General features: G+C 43.5%; 1 protein-coding gene across 1 annotated transcript in view; it reads right to left on the reverse strand.

Annotated features, from left to right (window-relative positions):
- Window positions 1-20490, reverse strand: part of SMIM13 (small integral membrane protein 13) — a 36082-nt gene extending 15592 nt beyond the window's left edge. Inside the window, exon 1 of the mRNA XM_036888687.2 lies at window positions 20335-20490. Within this exon, the coding sequence (XP_036744582.1) occupies window positions 20335-20410 (76 nt within the window). The 5' untranslated portion in view covers window positions 20411-20490. The remainder of the gene's footprint in view (window positions 1-20334) is intronic.
- Between the last annotated feature and the right edge of the window lie 1289 nt (window positions 20491-21779).

Raw genomic sequence — 21779 nt, forward strand, 5'->3', positions numbered from 1 at the left:
CGTGGAAAATGTTCCATGTATACTTAAGAAGAATGTGTATCCTGCTGCTTTTGGATGGAGTGTTCTGTAGATGTCTCTTAGGTCCACCTAATGTGTTGTTCAGTGCCTCTGTCTCCTTACTTACTCTTTTTCTGACTGATCTGCCCTTTGGAGTGAGTGGTGTATTGAAGTCTCCTAAAATGAATGCATTGCATTCTATTTACCCCTTTAATTCTGATAGTATTTGTTGCACATATTTGGGTGCTCCTATGTTGGGTGCATAGATATTTATAATGGTTATATCCTCTTGTTGGACTGTCCACTTCATCATTATGTAATGTCCTTCTTTGCCTCTTGCCACTTTCTGTGTTTTGAAATCTATTTTGTCTGATACAAGTACTGCTACTCCTGCTTTTTTTCTATTATTTGCATGAAATATCTTTTTCCATCCTTCACTTTTAGTCTGTGTATGTCTTTGGGTTTGAAGTGGGTCTCTTGTAGGCAGCATATAGATGGGTCTTGTTTTTTAATCCATTCTGTAACTCCATGTCTTTTGATTTGGTGTATTCAGTTCATTTACATTTAGAGTGATTATTGATAGATATGTACTTATTGCCATTGTAGGCTTTAGATTCGTGGTTAACAAAGGTTCAAGGGCAGCTTCCTTGCTATCTAAGAGTCTGTCTTAATTTGATTATTATGCTATTTCAAATATACTCTTAAGTTCTTTTTTTTCCCCTTCTTCTTCTTCCTCCTCCACTCCTTATATATTAAGTGTCATATTCTGTACTCTTTGTGTATCCCTGGACTAACTTTGTAAGCAGTTGACTTAATTTTGCATTTGCTTAGAAATTAATTGGTCTACTTTCTTTGCTGTGGTTTTATTTTCTCTGGTGACGGCTATTTAACCTTAGGAGCACTTCCATCTAGAGCAGTTCCTTTAAGAAACACTGTAGAGATGGCTTGTGAGTGGTAAATTCCCTCAACTTTTGCTTATCTGGAAATTGTCCAATCCCTGCTTCAAACTTAAATGATAATCTAGCTGAATATTCTTATTTGGAGGCCCTTCTGTTTCACTGCATTAAATATATCAGGCCACTCCCCTCTGGTCTGTAAGGTTTCTGCTGAAAAGTCTGCTGATAGCCTGATGGGCTTTCCTTTATAAGTGATCTTTTTTTCTCCCTCTGGCTGCTTTCAATACTCTCTCCTTGTCATTAATCTTTGCCATCTTAATTATTACATGTCTTGGTATTATCTTTCTAGCATTCCTTGTGTTGGGAGATCTCTGCACTTCCATGACCTGAGAAACTATTTCATTCCCCAGATGGAAAGTTTTCAGCAATTATTTCCTCAGAGACTTTCTATCCCTTTTTCTCTCTTCTTCCTCTTCTGGTACCCCTATAATGTGAATATTGTTCTGTTTGGATTGGCCGCACAGTTCTCTTATTATTCTTTCATTCACAGAGATCCTTTTTTCTCTCTGTGCCTCAGCTTCTTTGTTTTCTTGTTCTCTAATTTCTTATTTTATTTACTCTCTCCTCTACCTCATCTAATCTACTTCTAAATCCCTCCATTGTATGTTTCATTTCAGATACTGTATTTTTCAATGTTTCTATCACTTTCTTGAAGTCCTCCCTGAGATCTTGAATATTTTTCTATAGCTCTGTGAGCATTTTTATGATTTTTATTTTGAAATCTTTATCAAGAAGATTGCTGATTTCAGTTTCACTAAGCCCTCTTTCTGGAGTTTTTTCTTGAATTTTTGTTTGGACAAAATTAATCTGTCTCTTAATTTTTTTTTAGTGTTTCTTATGGGACAATAGGTTTGTGTAGGAGGTGCCCTCGAGAGCACAGAAGTCCTACTCTCTGGAACTGCCAAGCACCTGTATCAATGGCAGGGGTCATAGGAAAGCGGAAGCGGCTCCTGTGGGAGGAAAGAGCTCTTGCCTTCCCGGCTGCAGTGCCAAGTCCAGTGGGACTACCATGCAGGGAGGAGCCTCTGTGCTACACCCTGTAGTTGCTGTAGGTAGGGCCGCCCTGTCTGGCCTGGCCCAACGGCGGGAGTAGCAGGTGTGCAGGACCGGTGCCTGCCGAGAGAGCGGCAGGCTCGCACAGCAGCGGGGGGCCTTGGGGCTGCGTTGCCCACCAGGGGGATGGAGTGTATGAAGCTCCTGAGAGTTCCCAACTGCTGGGCCGAGTTGCCAAGATGATTTTGTCCACATGCCCCTTATCCTGAGCAGTGAACTCTGTGCAATCTTTTCCTCTTTAGCACCTTTCTTGCTGTTGGCAAGTCTTTCAAACTACCCACCCTTCTTTGTCCCAGGGGGGCCAGCTGTGGGTAGCTGTTCTCCACAAGTGGCCAGAATCTTAGTCTCTCCCAGTGTTCTGCCAGTCTTTGCTTTCCAAAACCACTAATCTCCAGAGCACCAAGTAATGTGGGTTTGTGTTCCCAGGGCAGATCTGAAGGGCTGAGGGTTCAGCAGTTCTGGGCTTCTACTCCCTCTCTGCTCCGTTTCTCTTCCTCCCACATGTGGGCTGGGTTGTGGGGAGGGCCTGGGTAGTGCCGGCACACAGCTTTGCTACTTCACCCTTTTCTGTGAGGTCTTCTTTTTTCCCCAGATGTAGACAGTCTGTTCTGCAGTCCTCTGGTCTCTCTTTCAGGATTGGTTGTATTTGTTGTATTTTCATGTTCTATGTAGGTTTGGGGAGGATCTTTCTCCCATCTCCCAGTGGGGAGTTGATCTTAGAGTTTGGAAGGGAATGGAACTCCAGTAAAAATGTCTCCTCTACTTTTTTATTAGACCATTGGCTCCTACAGGATGGTCTCCACTTAAGGAGTCACACAAAAAAGCCATCCCTGAGCTAGATAGGCGATTCTTTTGCTGGATAAAGTCTAACCAAAACCTTCAATCTTTTTGGGATCTGCCTCAATTCTTTCAAAACCTCAACACATTGTGACCTTAACAACTGTGAACACTGTAAGAGGTCTTCAACCTCTTGAGCATAAGTAATACTTGGGGTAGGGGTGAGGTGGGATTGGTAACCTGATATGCAGACACCAGAAAACTCTTTACCTACCCTTTTCTATAGGGCATGTGTTGTGTGCCTTGCTGTGGGATTTAGTAAGAAAGAAAAGGGAAGGAGGAATAGAGAGAAAAACAACGAGGTGGGGGCGTGTAGGTAAAATTGTAACATTTACAGAATATCTCTCCTGGCTTTAGTGCGTTTGCAAATCCTCAGGGGTGGAGAGAAGTTCATCTCCATATCAATGGGTAATTACCTGGGCAACAAGAGGATGTGTCTGAACCTGAGAGGTTAAGAGGAGGGGCTGGCTTGCCCTGGGTCCAGGATTTCCTCTCCCTGGACTTACATCTGATGGCAGTCGGCAGGGTGCCTCTCAACCCAAAATCTGTCATAATGGGTGCGACCTTTCAGATGGCTGCTCCTGTGCATGGTGGGGCGGCCCCAGGGGATGCAGCAGCAGAGGGTGCTGCTTCACCTGTTATTATCCCCCCAGCTGTGGGGTTTCCAACTTGGGAACCCCGACTGCGGAATGGTCTAGGGTAAAGTACCTCCTAGAGGGGTGGGGCCTTCCCCAAAATGCCCATCACGCCTCAGGGAATCAGACACTTCTGGAATGGCTGACAGCTGTCATTAGGATAGTTTGGTCTAATCAGGGTGATTTGCCATATTTTCCCAGTAGTTGGAAAACATATGCAGAGCTCCAACAGGTACTGCAGGAATTGGGTATGAAAAACATCATCTATAATATGGACCCCAGGGTCCTGATGAGGAGGTGTTCACTACAGGAATGAGAAACCTGGTGCTGCATACAACTCCCACATCTCTCTGGGTCCCTAGTGAATACTCTTGCCCCCCACCTAGGGCAACCCATAAGGGAGGCTACTTGTATTTTAGCAGATCTGGGGGAGATTGAAACAATAAGGGCACGTAAGGAAGTACGAGCCATGACTGAAAGGAGAGGTGCAAAAGACCCCGTGAAGGTCTCGAGGACCCAGATGTGGGCTGATCTGATAAAGGCTGGAGTAATGAAAGAAAAACTCGATGGGCAGCCCAGTAGAATATTGTTAGAACTGTGGCACCAATTAAAGCCAGAGCAGCAATTCCAGTCACTGAGGTCCAGGACACAGAAACCAGAGTCAAGGCCTTATGCCCAGCCTGTTTCCCTGCAAAACTTCATGGGAGACAGTACTCAGGATTCGCCTGGAACCTCACCCCAACAGGAGGATGACTGGGCATCGCGGTTCGACTGAGGAGGGGGTTAAAGTCCCCACCTTGGGCAACATGGTGGGGACCAGAGGCCACATGTAGAATTAGCAATTCATTGGTCCCCTACGAATGTACAATGTGTCCTAGCGCTGGTGGACACAGGAGCTGAGTATTCTTTGATTCGTGGCAACCCTGAGAGTTTTCCCAGGGCCCCTGCTGTGATAGATGGCTCTGGGGTAAGGCAATCAGAATGAAGAAAACCCAAATCTTGTTGGGGAAAGGGCGTTTACCCCCAAAGGAGTATACTATGTACATTTCTTCCATCCCTGAATATGTTTTGGGGGTATATATCCTGCAGGGCCTGTGGTTACAACCACTGCAGGTGAGTTCGGACTGAGGGTACAAGTGGTAAGGCAGTTCTGAAGGGACATGCTAAATACTCACCTGTAGCTCTCCCTGTACCTCAGCAGGTGACAAATATTAAGCAGTATAAATTGCCTGGGGGTGCACAAGGAAATTGGAGAAACTCTACCAGAGTTGGAGAGGGTGGGCATCATAAAGCCCTCTCATAGTCTTTTTAATTCCCCAGTGTGGCCAGTGAGAAAGCCAGATGGCTCCTGGCATATGACTGCAGGCTACAGGGAATTGAATAAAGTCACACCCTCCTTGCATGCTGCTGTCCCCTATCGCAGACATTCTGGACACCCTCAGACATGAACTCGGAACGTATCATTATGTAGACCTTGCTAATGCTTTCTTCTCTATCGACATAGCATAGGAAAGCCAGGTACAGTTTGCTTTCATGTGGGAAGGCCAGCAATGGACATTCACTGTCCTTCCACAAGGATATCGTCACAGTTCCACCATCTGTCATGAACTTGTAGCCCAGGACTTGGTCACATAGAGGAAACCACAAACAGTGCAATTATATCACTACATTGATGACAATATGCTCACATCTGATTCTCTTTCAGATTTAGAAGGAGCAGTTCCTAGACTGTTGCAACATTTACAGGAAAAAGAATGGGCTATGAACAGCACCAAGATTCAGGGACCTGGTTTGTCTGTGAAATTCTTAGGCGTTGTCAGGTTTGGTAAAACTAAAGTTATTCCTGAAGCAATAACAGACAAGGCTCAGGCTTTCCCCACCCCTACCACTGTGGCAGTCTTACAAGAGTTTTGGGGTCTTTTAGGCTACTGGAGAGTGTTTATCCCGCACTTGGCACAAATTCTGAAGCCCTTATACTGGTTAGTACAAAAGGCATCAGGTGGGACTGGGATGAGACATGTGCAGCTGCTCTGCTTTTACTGCTGCTGAGCAGGCAGTCAAGGCCATACAGGCCTTGAATGTAATGGACTCATCAAGGCCCTGTGAACTAAATGTTCATGTAACCAAAGATGGTTATGGATAGGGTCTTTGGCAGCGGCTTGAATGGACATGCCATCCTATTGGATTCTGGTCACAACTATGGAAAAGGAGCAGAGGTCTGGTACACCTTGACAGAGAAGCAACTGGCTGCTGTGTACCACGCCTTGCTGGCTACAGAGCCCATTGCTGGAACAGCTCTGACCAAGGTAATAACCACCTATCATCCATTGCGGAGTGGGTACAAGACAGAACCCAAAGTCCACGGAGTGGCGTGGCACAGATGCCTACACTGGCCAAATGGGGCGCATATTTACAGCACTGCAGTTCTCCCCTTATGTGGAGAACTCCAACACTTATTGGGGCCGGTGACCTATACCAGTGGAAAGTGGGAAGAACTTGCTTTTCAGCCTCCTTATCAGGAGGGAAAAGCCCCTATACCTGAAGATGCTTGGTACACAGAAAGCTCCAGTCATGAGCAGTCCCCAAAGTGGAGGGCTGTGGCTTTCCATCCGAAGACTGAGACATATGGATGGAGGATGGAGAGGGGAAGAGCAGTCAATGCCCTGAGTTGCAGGCAGTATGGCTTGTGATCACCCAGGAGCCTTCCCCATAGTTGTCTGCACTGACAGCTGGGCCGTCTATCAGGGCTTGACCCTGTGACTACTGACATGTTACCATGCCAGCTGGATGGTTGGTCACCAGCCCCTTTGGGGGCAAGAGTTGTGGCAAGACCTATGGGCCTCTGGTCAGACTAAGACTGTTATCGTATCATGACTTGCCATTTGCCTTTGGCATCCCCAGGGAATGATGAGGCAGACACACTGGCCCAGGTGCTCTGGCTAGAAGGAAAGCCTGCCTCTGATGTGGCCCAATGACTACACCAGTGTTGGTTGCACACGGGTCAAAAGACAATGTGGGCTGTAGCCCATAGGTGGGGCTTGCCACCAACCTCTGAAGAAGTCAGCAGAGCCCAGAAGGAGTGCCTTGTGTGCTCTTAGAGGGACTTATACTGAGTCCCACAGCAACATGGGACAATAGAAAGGGGGCAATACCCCTTGTCAGGTGGCAAATAGACTATATTGGGCCTCTACCCATATTAGAAGGATATCAGTATGCCATGACATGTGTGGACACAGCTACTGGACTACTGGTTGCTTTTCCTGCACATTATGTAGATCAGCAAACCACCAACCAAGAGGGGCCTGGAGCATCTCTTTGCAGCCTCTGGCCAGCTGCCGGTGATGGAGAGGTATCAAGGCACCCACTTTACTGGACATGCATTACAAGGATGGGTGCAGCAATTAGGAATAAAGTGGAAATTTCATGTACCATATAATCCTACTGGGGCAGGCATGATAGAAAGGTACAACGGTTTATTGAAATCTGGCCTGAGGTCGGACACCAATAGTCTACGGGGTTGGTCAGTTTGCCTATGGACAGTGCTGCAGCGTTTGAATGAGAAGCCACGTAAAGGAGCTTTGAGCCCCGTGGATATGCTCACACACGGTGCTGCCTCGCCTATACAATTGTACGCCCAAACCAAAGAAGAGCTATTGAAGCCAGGATATGGCCAGCAGAGCAACATCCTGCTGCAGCCCCTACTGCATTAAGCCCTGGAGACACTGTTGAAGGGACCTGGCCCTGGACATTTCAACACATGGACCAGCGATGGCTGGCCCTTCTGGCATCTTGGGGGAAAGGCCTGGAAGCTGGCCTCGTGTGTATTCCTGGAGTAACAGCTGAATGGCCCCCAAAGGTCACAGTAGTGTACCCAAAACGTCCAGGAGGTAAGAGCATCTTATGGAGTTTTGTTTTATCTTTATGGCCAGTGCATGTACCTCCCCTATATATTGACCCATCTGTAACTCCCACAGGGATGGGGGTGAAAGTCTGGTACACTAGACCAGGATGAGATCCCATTCCTGCCACTGTTTTATCACAAGACCACTCTCTTGCATGTATCCTACCTGAGGGACAAGATTTGCCTACACTGGTGTTATTAAAACATGTATCTTATTGCCCCTAAGGTTATTTTCTCCTACAGTCCTTGTGGCCTGAATGTGCCCCCTGGCTGCAGCTGCCATGTGATGATTGCTCTGAACCCTCAGCTACTGCCTGCCTATGGAATGGACGGGCTATGGAATTAATCTGCACAAGGCTTTGTTTTGAACCTTGCTGAATCCTCTGGTTTGAGGATTGTCATGATTTTATGCTGTTGTTCTTGTTATATCATTAGTCTGGTCACAATGCTCCAGTTTTCTCACCCAGGGACCATTGTGGAATAAGGGGATGAGTAGATTGTAAGGCAAGATTTCTGGAGGGGTGGCCTGTGGGTAAAATTGTAACATTTCCAGAGTATCTCACCTGGCTTTAGTACATTTGCATATCCTCAGTGGTGGAGAGAAGTTCATCTCCATATCACTGGGTAATTACCTGGGCAACCGAGGGTGTGTCTGAACTTGAGAGTTTAAAGGGAGGGGCTGGTTTGCTTACTTGCTTCCTTAGTCCACAGCAGAGGAGAAAGAGGGCCCTGGACTGCAGTTTGTAAGCCATAAACAAGTTTTAAACTTTATTTCTCCCTTTGACTGCTTTTGGTTTTTAGAGGTATTTTGCCCCTGGATTTCCTCTCCCCAGACTTACAGGGTGAAAGGGGAGAAAATTGTCTACAATTCTATGTGCTTGTAAATGGAAATGTATACTGACTGTTAAAAAGAGTACTGCAGCTTTCCATAGTTGAAAAGGAAGGTCTGTGCCTTGCTCCAGTCTCACACTGATAAGCACTGTATATCAGAAAAACTAGCTGGCAAAGGCGGGTGTGTATTCTGGGATAAGCAAGGAGCCCTCACCTGGGTATGCCAATCAACTGTTAGTTCAAAGGTCAAATCTCATGAAACACACTGTACACTTCTTTTCTGTGCAAGAAGCCTTGAGTGAGTGAACCATCACCAACACCACACCACAAACCCAGGGTATAGCTGTGTTAAAAACACAGGCCCAACCTGGGGTCAGCACACTAGGCTTAATGCCTAACCTAACTGCAGTTTCAGATTCTCCGGAGGGTGGAATTTTAAACCCATTCAGTCTGGAACTTCCTGATCCCCAGTGAGGTGATCTGCGTAACACTCCCTGATCCCCCTGAGGGTGACCTTGCCTGAAACAATTCCTGAGCAGTTTTTTTGCCCCACCCTTCTATCTATAAAAACCCTCCATTTTGTACAAATCTCTCTGCTTGCTAGAGGGGATTCTACTTGATTCATGAATCATTTAATAAAGCAAATTAGATCTTCAAATTTACGTGGATGAATTTTGTTTTGTTAACAGTTGCAATTATGGAGTCCTCAGTTCACAAAGTACATTTCAACATCTCATTTTAACCTTCTCAATAGCCCTCAGCACTAATTAGCCTAGGAATCATTCCCAGTTTCTAGATAAGAAAAGAAAAGCTCAAAGTGACTCAAAGTCACTGAAGAAGGCCAGCTAGGCAAAATAGAGCAATTAATTTAAAAAGTGTATCAAATGTCTGATTTTCATGGTGAAAGTATGGCTACAACATAAAACACTAATTTGGGAATTCAAATTTAATTTTACTACCCAAGATCTTTTTAGGCCAAAAGCCCAGGTACAGTATAACCACAAATTCTATCTTTGTGGAATCATTCCAGTGGAGTTACACAATGTCACCTTCAGGATGGCATCTAAGTGGTTAACTAACTGGCTCTATACCAGTCTCAGCTGTACAAAGCTCTTCTTCATTTTCAATCCTACTACCTTATTTTCATGTTACCCTGAAGGCAGCTAAGGCTCACTTCTAAAATAGTACGTCCAAGAACTCAGATGTAGGCTAAGTAAAAACAGAGCCATGCTCTTCCTACTACAATGCACACCCCTTCTATAATGAACTGGGCAACACCAGAAGACAAGCTCCTGGAAATATACCATCACTGAAGCAACATAATGTTGAGCCATAAGACCTCCACATCCAAAAGTCCTGTATTTGATAAATATAAGACAGTTTTAACATTGCTTTTAGGACATTTCCTCTTCTCTATTTTCTTTTCTCTTTGGCAAGCACAATATTCCCATGGGTCCATATATTATGAATTGTAACTTTAGGGGGAAAATATGTTCCCAGCTCAGAGCAAATTACCTTTGAAGCCAAAATCAGTCAAAGGGAGAAGTCAAGTGGGAAAACCCAATCTATTGCTTACAAATTGTCATCCACTTCTGCTCACCCATGTCTATCGTGACCCAGATGCAAAAAGTGACCCCACCAAACCTCTCTGGTCCAGATATGCCCTTGCTCTCCCCATCCTCGTAATCACCTATTGACATGGAGATGGACTACTTCTCTCCACCCCTTGGAAACACCTATTGATATGGAGATGCACTAAGGCCAGGAGAGAGATTCTGGAAATACTGCCATTTTATCCACACTAATGATTAAATTTTTCATCCCTATCTTCTGCCTTTCTTGAGCCCCAGGAAGGAATCTCTACCCAGTTGACCTGAAGACACCTTTCTTAAGACATCCAACAGCTCTTTCCTGACCTTCATATTTCTGTGATGGGTATTGTGTCCTCTCCCCATCTCTGATGTGAAAGAGTTCCTTTTTCAGCACGATTATTCTTTTCAAATATATAAAGAGCATTCACCAAGATAGATCATTAATTAGTCTCATTAAGAGTAAACCAAAAGTAAACCCTCTTAAGTTTTATTATATAAAATACATTTTCTGACCATACTTCTCCTGTACTTTACCACAATGTACAAATTCTACCTTAATAGCCCTCTTCCATCTGTTTTCTTCTCCACATTCCCAGTACCATTCTGTATCCTAGTTCAAATCCTTATTATCTGTCAACTAAATCACCACCATCTCATATATTTCAGATGCATGTTGGAGCCACACTGCTTGGCCATGAATCCTCAATAATTTACCTGCAACTTGGGCAAGTTAGCCTCTATGTTCCTCAGTTTCCTCTTCTACAAAATGGAAATAACAACACCCACTCTTGAAGAGTCAATGTAGTAATAAAAACAGTACAGGTAAAATGCTAAAAGAGATGCCTGGCACATAGCAAACACTCAACACATGTTAGCCATTGTGCTATCTCCTAGTCCCCAGTCTCTTCCCCTCCAGGGTAACCTCCATAAACTCAAGGCTGAGAATGTTAACATCATCAGTACACAGTGTTTACATCTTTCTATCATACTGTCTCTTGAGTATAATACTGTCTTGGGTGACTGCTTTAGCACTCCATGATCAGCACTTCTGACCTTCCCTGTATTTACTAATTGTCTGTCATGCCCCCAAAATACAAGTTTCTTAAGGAAAGGAAATATATATGGAAAGGAAATACTTAGTTTATCAATGTTTTTCACTGAGTCTTCTAAGTCTTGAAACAGTACCTGGCACAGAGTAGACATCCAAAATAAATGAACCAACCTCCATCCTGTCCACCCTTGCACACAAAAGACTACCCATGAATTTAAGGGTTTAATGACTTTCACCAATTAACATTTCAGAGCTCTAAAGATACCCACTATGTAATATACTTGCTGATAAATGTAAAGACTTGCTGGGTGTCCTTTCACAAAGATACTGAACAACCTTATTGGCCTGACATGTAAAGAACATTCCACTCACTAAGGCAAAGTAATTATTCTTTTCAAGTATATAATGAACATTATCCAAAATAGATCATTAATTAGTCTCATGAAGAGTAAATCCTCTTAAATTTTATTATGCAAAATACATTTTCTGACCCTAACAAAATTAAACTAGAAATTGGTAACAAAATGATATACAGGGGGAAAAAACCAAATAGTCAGAATTTAAATGATATATTTCTAAACAATCCATGATCCAAAAGAGAAAGCACGAATAAAACTAGAAAATAGTTAGAATTGAATGAAATTTTTTTAAAAATCAAAAGCAGTATCTGGAAAGAAATTTATTTCATTAAATGTGTGTGTGTATGGTTTTTATTTTTAAGACAATACAATTTTTTTAAGTAGGCAAAAAATCTAAACAGACAGTTGATTACATGGCTGCTGGTAATGCAAAATATTTGGCAGTTTCTTATAAAGTTACCCAAATGAAATGAAAACATGTTCTCACCAAGACGTATAATTGAATGTTAACAATAGTAATGATACTTGTAATAGCCAAAAGCTGAAACAACCCTAACACCTATCAATAAATAAATGGATAAATTATAGTATATCCATACAATGGAGTATTATTCATCGATAAAAAGAGTAAGTTACTGATACACAAAACACCACAGATGGATTTCAAAAGCATCATGCTAAGTGCATGAAGTCAAACACAAAAAGGCACACTCTATAATTCCATTTATATCAAATTCTAGAAAAGGCAAAATTATGGCTATGGAAAGCAGTGCAGTTGCTGCAGGGGCTTAAGGACTGACTACAAAAGGACATAAAGGAACTTTCTAGAGTGAAGAAGTGTTCTGTATTCTGATTGTGGTGGTGGTCACAATACTGCACACAATTGCTAACACTCATTAAATTGTATACTTTCTGTTCACACTTTTCTGTGATCAACACATTTTATCTTATTCTATAGTACCTGTGAAATGTATATTTCTCACAAGTAAAACCATATTAAAGATAGTTTAAACTTCTAAAACAGGATTTAATCTTTGAAAAATCTGCTTTTCAGACATTAAGTAATTCATATTTGTTCACCTATTAAGTAATTCATATTTGTTCACCTGTACCTCAGAATGAGCGAGAGAAGCAGAAAGAGAGTCAATCTTCAACATTCCCAGATTCTACTGCAAAGTCCTCTACTGCCTAAAATAAGGGAGGCTGACGCACTGCTCAAGTCGCACAGCTAATAAGTGACAGTGCTGGTCAGCTAGATCAGCCAAAGTCCCACTCTGTTCACTAACTCCCTGACCTTGTCAGTCACAGCAGGAACCTGGAACTGGGTACTAGACAAGACCTACAAATTTCAGTCTCTCCAGGGTCTGCTGAGCCAGGTTGAACGGGGGCACAACCAAGCTAGCCTCTGGAGAAGGGATGGTCTGCATACTAGACAAATAACTCCTTCTCTCTCCTCATACAGACCCACATTGGTATTTTCCGGGGACCTAAAGATCTCAAATCTCACATGCTCTTCAGACACAGAGGTAGGCCGAGTGGATGGAGGTGGCATGACTGTTACTCCATCACATTACAATCAGAAGACCAAGGCTCCAGCCCCTACCGTTGCCGTTTACTTCAAACTTTCACCAACTCCTAACGCTAACCTGCTAACTGGTTCCCTTGCTTCTAGCCTTCCACTCTACACACACTGTAGCTCAAGTGAAATTCTAAGTTCCCACTAAAAACTTAGACAGCTCCTCATTGCCTATAAGAAAGCATAAACTCGCAGGTAATGTGAACAAAGTGCCACAGCCCCAATGCCTCTTGCCCCATCTATAACCTCATCCTACCCAATTCTTTAAGGGCTGAAAATTCATTCATTTATTCACTCATTTAAATATTCCTCAAGCACTTACTATGTTACAAATACCATCCCTACTGCAACATCCTTGTCCAATGATGATGAAGAATGACAGGAAAATCTAAAGCAACGTAAGTGGAAAGAGGGCATGTGTGGAAGGCTGGTATCATAGGTTGGCGACGCCTCGCTGACAACTAGAATGACAGTGTTGCCATTTTACTGAGATGGAGAAGTTGCAAGAAAAGCCCAAGAGTGACTTTAGATATCGTAAGTTTGAAATGCTCACTATATTCTTAGTTCCATAGTTTTTATAACCCAATCCCCAACCCCTCCCCAGGTGGTCAGGGGGTAGAGCTGAAACTTCCCACCCACTAAGCATGTTTGGTCTTTGTATGACCAGCCCCTATCCTGAAATTATCTAGGCAGCCCCCTCCCAGCCAAAACACAGGTGTGGTCCCCGGGCTTGCTATGAAAAACAAAAGGGCTTCTAGCACCTCCCTGATCCAGGATTCCAGGAGCTTAGGGAGCCCAGTGCCAGAAACCAAAGATCAAAAACATTTTTATTATCCCACAGAGATGAACTCAGCACTTGCTGACTATTCTTGGAGACCTGGGCAAAGGTCAAGGTCAAGGAAAACACTTGTATCCACTTGAAAGGAAGGTGGTAACAGGGAATGGATATACACTCTCAAGTTGATGAATTTCATGTAAAAGGACAGTGAACCTACATTACATACCTTTTCTTAAGACTCTTGCAATTTGTTGTTGAAAGCAATGACCAGACTTTATCATCTTCCTGAACTTGTGATTCAGTGGTAGAACCAGGTTTTAGTTATCTTTGTATCTCAGAACACCCATACTTACAAGAGATGCTCAAGTATCTAGTGGATGAGTGGGTGGATGACATATGGCTCAATGACTGGGAATGAATGAGGAAGGTAAAAAAATGCCTACAGTTTTGTGCATAAACTGAAAACAAGGAGTTGTTTTGGGTAAAGATTCTGAGCCCTATGAAAAAACAGGAAAAGGAGTAGAACCATGTTTGTAAAACTGGAGCTCAGAAGCCTAGGTTTTACTGGAATTACCTTGTGAATGTCTTCAGTTCTGGCGTAGAAGACCCTCAAGAGCAGGGACTATGCTTTAATTTTTGGGCACCCATGACCTCCACCATGGCCCCTGGACATAAGAGCTCACTAAGTGTGTTCTACTGAGAAATATAAGGGCTATATATCGAGAGAGCCCTGGTTTGTACTGTTAATCTTAAATATAAAAGTCAGTTATTTTACCAGCAAAAAGTGGTTTATTTGGGCAAAGCAGAGAATGATAATCTGGGACAAGCCAGGTACTGCAGAACCATGGGCATGTTTGGAGAACAAAGGAGAGGAACTTTTTTACAGAGGAAGGCGCTGAGTTGGGAGGGCTATTCTGAGCAAGAGTCCACTGGAGGAAAGTGGAGTCCCAAGTGTGGTGGCTTCTCACTGGCTGCACCGTGAGAGTCTCCCATTGACAGGGCTCTAGCGGGGAGGTGGAAGGCGGAAACCTCCTAACCCACCTAAAGCAGTACAGTCGCCACCTCTTCTGATGAGGTCCGAGGTTTAGAAGGAGTGGTGGGTGAGAGCTTCCCCAGCAGGCCTCCCAACACCATGTTAGGGAGGTTTCCCTAAATTAATTTTCACAGTGCCACACCTAAGACTTACTTGTAGTGGGAGTTTAATAATTTATCTTGAGGAATCTTTCTTCATTCCTTCTTCAAATATACTGAGGTCCTACTACACTCCAGGCACTACTTAAGAATCCAGGGATAGAGCAGTGAACAAGCCAAACAAAGTCCCTGCCTTCATGGAGCCTGCACTCTAATCAGGGGAAACAAACACATGAAACAGCTCATTTCAGACAGAGCTCACTGCTCTGGAAATTAAGGGTCAAAGAGATAAACAGTGACTGGATGGGCTACCCTAGGAGGGCAGGGCAGGGCTCTCGGGGACAACAGCTGATGTGAAGCCTGAGTGAAGAGGACCCTACCACAAGGAGAGCCAAATGAAGTCAGGCAAAGGGCAAAGGCCCTGAGGAGAGTTGGCCTCCTAGTGGAACACTAGGGAGGGAGGTGGAGGAGGTGGGTAGAGAGGCAGGCGGCTACATCACGTAGATTCTTGCAGGCCCCAGTAAGAAATCTGGATTGTATTCCAAGAGAAATGGGGAGCCATTATAGGATAGGCTTTAAGCAAGGGCTGACATTTTTAAGAGTAACAACTGATCTAGCAGAGATAAGGACCTCAAAAATCTGGATGGCAGGAAGGGGGATACCAACTAGAGTCAAAATTCAATCAAGAATCATAGGAAAAAATCAGGACTTGGGATGGGAAGAGAGGGAGCAGTAGGGAAGAAAAAAAGGTTTGGCTGATAGTCTGTTTACAGTATTGGCATGCAGGCAGCTGAGTTTTTAATACCTAAGCAAAAAATATGAGACAATTCTTCTCCGGAGAGACGGACTACTCTGAGAGTAAACCTCCAGATACTAATAACTGGGGATCCACTAGAGAAGAAGCCAACTTACTGCCCCACCACCTTGCGGTGAGCCCAGAGCTGACATCTGAATTTATCACCAGCTTTTACTACCTGACCCTTAAATATGATTATAGAACAGATCACCAGACATTTGCAGACAATCTCCAATCACAAAAGGAGTGCAAAGCAAGCAAGCAAAAAGATATTACTACACAAACAGAACACGTCCGGAAGAAAAATAATCAGACACAAAGAAGAAGCTCTGCAATTAGAAATTGGATAGCTAAAATAAAAACCTAAGAGATAGAAAACCCAACAAACACGTTTCCCAGTAGAGAAATGAGGAAGACAGAAAGTAGTAGATAAGATCAAATAAAAAAATCAGTCCATGAGGCCAACATCAGACTAACAGAAGTTTCAGAAAGAATGAAGAATATGGAGGGCAGAAAATTATCAGACTCCTTAGAAAATTTTTCCCAAAACAAATCTGAATCCAAAGGGCCCAGAGCAATGAAAGAAACATACCAAGGCATACTGTTATGACAATTCAGAATAACAATGATTTTTTTAAGACTATTCAGAAAGCATCTAGAAAGAGAAACCAAATCACATGTAAGGACAAAGAAACAAAAAGCATTAGATTTCTCAAAATCAGGGCTAGGAAGTTAATAATCAATGGAGTAATAATTTTTAAATTCTAGATGAAAATTATATGCAACCTGACATCTATTCAGATGATCAAATACAAAGGTATAAAGTAAAATAAATAAAAAGACACGCAGGCATGCATTAGCTCAAACAAGTACTTCCCATGCATTCTTTCATAGGAAGTTACGAGAAAATGTGCTCCTGCAAAACACAAGTGTTAACTAAGATTAATTACACAATATGAGATCCAGAAAACTGGGTTTGCAGCAGAGAAAGTTAAGGATAGGATGAGAATGAAAGCTGTTGAGAAGGTAAGGGGTCTCTGGGACTGGGTAGAAGAATTGGGGAGGCAGGGGATCTGGAAATGAGAGGAACCATTCCTTTAAATATATAGGACATACTATCAGTGGGTGTGTGTAAGAGATGAAACAGAGGCTGGGAGAGGAATAGCAATGTGTACATACAAAAAAGTAATACTAGGTAAATTAAAAATGCAATTATGAACTTTAAGTAAAATGGAAAACCACATAAGAAAGAATTGTAGTCTTATTATACTATTTGACCAGCAGGGACTATTTATACAATTGAATTACAAATCTTGACTCTCAAATTAGTCAAAAGTTGTCATTATTAATGACACGCAAGGAAAGAAATGGAGACTCTATCATGGTTAATAAGTTATGTCTAAAACTGCAAAATCAAGAAAAAGCTATGAATAAATAATTTAGGAATATGGAAGTAAATAACTGGCAGAAGCAGTGAAATTGAAGGTTGAAGGGAACTTTTTAATGTCTTTTAGTACTACTGACTTTTGAAACTTTCTTTCATTAAAAACTTTCATGAAAGCACTGCCTTAATAAGAGTCTAACTAGTATGTGAAAAGTATATTATAAAAAGACAGGGTGGGACACGGGGAGGGCAGTACAACACAGAGAAGACAAGTAGTGACTCTATAGCATCTTACTACGCTGATGGACAGAGACTATAATGGGGTATGTGGGGGGACTTGATAATGGGGGGAGTCTAGTAATCATAATGTTGCTCATGTAATTGTACATTAATGATACCAAAATAAAATAAAATAAAATAAAAAAGACAGGGTGGAAAACACTAGTTAGGAAACTAAGGCAAGCCGAAGATGACGATGGTGATGGTGGTGCTGAGAAACATGGAGAAGAGAACATATTTCAGATTTTTTAAGGGATAAAACTGAACAGACTTCCAAATGGAGTTAATAGCTAGAAAGGGAGAGGGGTGGGGAGTAAAGGAAAGGTTGAAACCAAGGATGACATCCATGTCCTTGGCTGCTGGGAACATCTGAGATGGGAAGAGGGGAAGGGAGGAAACAAGTGGTAGAAACCAAGAGTTCTGTTTTAGATGTACTAAGTTTGAGATGCTTATTTATCAAGAAAAAAAAAAACAGATGCAGAAGCCTGGGGTGCAGGAGAGAAGCAAGAGCTGGAGATATCAGTTTAAGTCAGTTACAGTTAATATTTAAATTTCTAGGTCTGCTAAGATACCAGAGAGAGAACAGAAGGAAAGATAAAGTAGAACTATATGTATTTGTATCATATTATAGAAATATAATAGAAAATAACACGTATCTCATGAAGAACAAGGCAGTACTTAAAATTTTTATTTCAGAAATAAGAGAGATGAGAAGTGTATTATTATTATTATATGTATATATAAACTGATATATGTAATTTATATACTTAAGAATGTACTGGTTATAATTTAACATTTATTTTCTATTGTAGATGGTGATCAAGGAAGAAATTCTAGGGAAGGAAAAGCCAGGAAAAGTTTATTAATCACTATAGTTGGAAGAACACCATGAAAGTACAGTGCACAAAAGCCAAAAGAAATGCTCCGTTGAAGGAATACTCACCTGCACAGAATGAGTACAAGAGGTTAAGTACAATTAAGACAACAGGTGACCGAGGACTTGGCAATATGGAGAACATCCATCCATTACTGACCTTGACAAAGGCTGCTTCATGAATGGTGGGAGTGGAAAACATTTTAGAATGCATCAGAGGCAAGAAAGTAGGCACAACCAACAGAACAGGAGAAGGAAAACCTTCCTAGAAACCTGAAATTTGAAAATGAAACTTGACTATGTGAAAGAGCTGGTCGGAGTTCTAAAATAAACTAGGCTGGGTTTCTTGGGGCAGACCTGTGTCACAGATTTCAAATTCCCAATGTGACTGCATTTGGACATACAGACTTTAAAGAGTTAATGAAGGCTAAATGAATTCATAAGGACGAGGTCCTAATCCAATATGACGGGGGTCCTTGTAAGAGGAGGAGATGAGGACACAGACACCACAGAGGGAAGACCATGTGAAGACACAGGAAGAAGATGGCCACCTACAAGCCAAGGAGAGGCCTTGGAAGAAATCATACTGCTGACACTTTGATATCAGATTTCTTGCCTCCAGAACTGTGAGAAAATAAATTTCTGTTGTTTCACGCCTGTTGTATTTTATTATGGCAGGTCCAGTAAATTAACACAATGCCCTAGTTTCTCTCTCAAATCTAGGGGGTTCCCTCCCTCCTATCTTCAAGCCCCAGGCCCATCCTAGTCAAAACATGAAGCTACCCCATCATTAGCTCTCCCAACAAAGTGTGCTCGGATTACTTCTTCATAGAGCTCTTAGTTCTTGACCATTCCAGTCAAAATAAGGTGTTGTTTTACGACGACACCTCAGCTCTCATTCCATGTTTTCTGAAACCACAGGCAGGGCACTTTTAGAAAAAATGATTAAGATTAAAATCAAGTAGCTACTGGTAGTTGAGAGAGCAAGTCTGATGTGTGTAATAATTAGGAATTTTGATGCCCCAGGGAGAAGTCTGGCAAATATCTTATCCAAGGTGTATGGTCTATATGTCACAACCTCATCTCCAGGTATCCTGCATCTTCAAATCAGAAAAGGAAACATATGCTTTCCTCCTTCCTCACATCCAAACAAATCACAGAGATCTGGTTTCCTTTCTTCAAGAATCTTAAACATCTACAATTAGCCCCAAATCCTTACATCACAAGCAGGAAATTGAGAAAGGCTTTTCAATTGTTTTACCATCAGTAAGAGAACGGCTGTAAATTAGAAGCTTTAACTCCAGTTGTGCCTTAGTAAAGCAAGAAAATTAAAAATATACATACAGATATATAAATACAAATATCTACATATGCATAAGTAGAAGTGCAATCACATTCTCCAAACATGTCTGATACTGAGCATTTACTACATTAATCATGTAATGAATAAGCCTTGTAGTATTTATTATGAATTCTGACCAATTATTGCATCAACCTGAACCCAAACTTGAATACCGTAATTACGAAAAAATAAACCGACATTTGGTTCCAAATACTGCCCAACTTTTCTCAATTATTCCCCACTTTGCTGAGATCTGCAGATATCAGTTATTGTAAATAAAGAAATCAAAAAGATCTAATATGGCCTTGAGAAGTTTTATGTCTTCCCATTCCAAGAAGGAAAAAACTCACAGCAAACAAAATAGCACCACTACTACAGAACTAAGAGTTAGGTGACCTGACATTACAAGTTTAATACAAGCCGGTGTTTTTAGGTTCTGCCTACTCCCAACATTTCTGTTCGGAATGAAGTGTAAGGCTGAACTAGAAATAAACAAGAGGATTTCACGTGTGCTGTAAATCCAGCTCTGTCCCTATCCCCGATCAAATGGAGGTAGTGAAACTTCTCGTTATCATTAGGGTCAGAACCTGTAAAAAAGAAAAAGGAGTAACCAATCACTTCACCTTCGAATACAGGCCAAGGTTAAAATCTGGGCAGACTGTGGTAAGAATGGCAATCAAGAGCAGACGCTACCGGTGAAGCAATATATCTGGTTTAACCCCGAATCAAGATGCCCAGCCCTGGATCCTGTTCTTTCTCCAGGATGCCAGGAGGCCTGTCAAGGGTCAAGGGTACATCTCCTCTGAGCTCACTCCTGAGAGGCAAGTGGACAACAGATGAGTTTAAGACACTTGTCCATCTACGCTTTTAAAAAGAATACAAAACAAACAATTCACCAACACGAGTCGAGGCGGCGTGTGTGCCGCGGGGTGTAACTGCCCCAGGGCGAGTGCCCCACTCACCGCACACCATCAGCAGCAGGACGATCAGCAGAGTGGCCACGAACACTAGCAGAGTCAGCCCGACGTTGTGCCACATCTTGGAGGCTGGAGAGCGGACGGCTCGGAGCAGCGGGCCGGCGGGCGCGGGCAGGCGTCCTGGGCTTCAGCGGCGGGCACGGCGCCGGGGCGGCATGGGCAGTGGGCGCCCCTCGGCAGCGCCCCCAGGGGGCGGGGCGGCGCGGGGCGGGCACCGCGGCGGGCCGGCGCGACCGAAACCCCCTTCCTCCCCGGCCGACGAGCGCGGGCAGGAGGCGGGACGCGGAACGCCCCTACCCCCTCATCGTTCCGGGGAGCCGGGGACACAGCGTCCGGAGACCCCAGCAGCAGCCGGATGTGCTTCCATGGCGGCCGCAGCGCGCCCGCGAACGGGAGAGGGGCGAGCTCAGGCACACGCGGCGGCCACCCGGCCCTGGTCGCCGTCCGCCCTAGGAGCCCTCGGCCCCGGGGAGCCGCAGATACCGGCTTCCTGCGGCGGCTCCGTGGCCCCAGACCTCCAACCCCTGCGGCAGCTCATCTCCGATCACCCCCACCGCTCGCCTCCTCCGCGGCGCGGAGGCCGCTGGGAAATGGGGTGCAGAGCCCGGTGGAGGCTCGTCGAGGCCGCCGGGAGGGGACTGCAACTCCCAGAATGCATCGCGACCCAGCCGCTGGGTTTCCCCCTCCCACTCGACCCTGCTGCCTTGGTCTTTCTCAAGCCACAACCTGTCTCTCTGCTGCGGCTTAGTATGCTGCGCAGAGTGATTTTAACCGTTATTCCACATACAAAGTCGTTTTGTTTAAAGACATGATCGACGAAAAGAGAACAAAGGGGAGGCGGCTGCCTGGTAAACTGGTTGTAGTTTATCAGGCAGGGTTATCAACAGGGTTGAACCAAGCCCCGTTGCTGGGAACTGTGGATGAATACTTGGGACTTTGAGGAAATACCGCATCCGTGCCAAAGACCGGCCGCAGGCACGGAATCTCACTTTTTCCTCTGACACCGATGTTGTTCTGTACGTTTTCGTAGGTAGTGTATTCCAGAAATGGTCCCCGAGGGACTTAAGGACTTCTGTTTGCCCTAATTCACCTGAGTTTTAAATTCAGATAAGTTGCTCCCTTGAGACGAAGCGACAGATGACCTACAGTTGCAAATTTTGCAGCACTTGTAAAACAAGACACTGTAATAATCTCAAGTACTTTATCTCTACCTGAAATTAAAACTACTCAATTCCACCAGATTACATTTTTCATTGCAGAGGTGCCTCCAGAAGAGAAGAGAAATGCATAGCTCTCTTTTCGAAGGAACCAGATGTAGCCTTTATGTTTTCCTGTGACTTGTTTGCTCCTTGCAGTACTTTTACGTTCTACAAATTCCTTTCTTCTGTCTCCAAAAACAAGGAAACAATATCTGAGCAACAGTCCTTTGA

Source organism: Manis pentadactyla, chromosome 16 (genome assembly GCF_030020395.1).
Source record: "Manis pentadactyla isolate mManPen7 chromosome 16, mManPen7.hap1, whole genome shotgun sequence".
Taxonomy (NCBI): Eukaryota; Metazoa; Chordata; class Mammalia; order Pholidota; family Manidae; genus Manis; species Manis pentadactyla.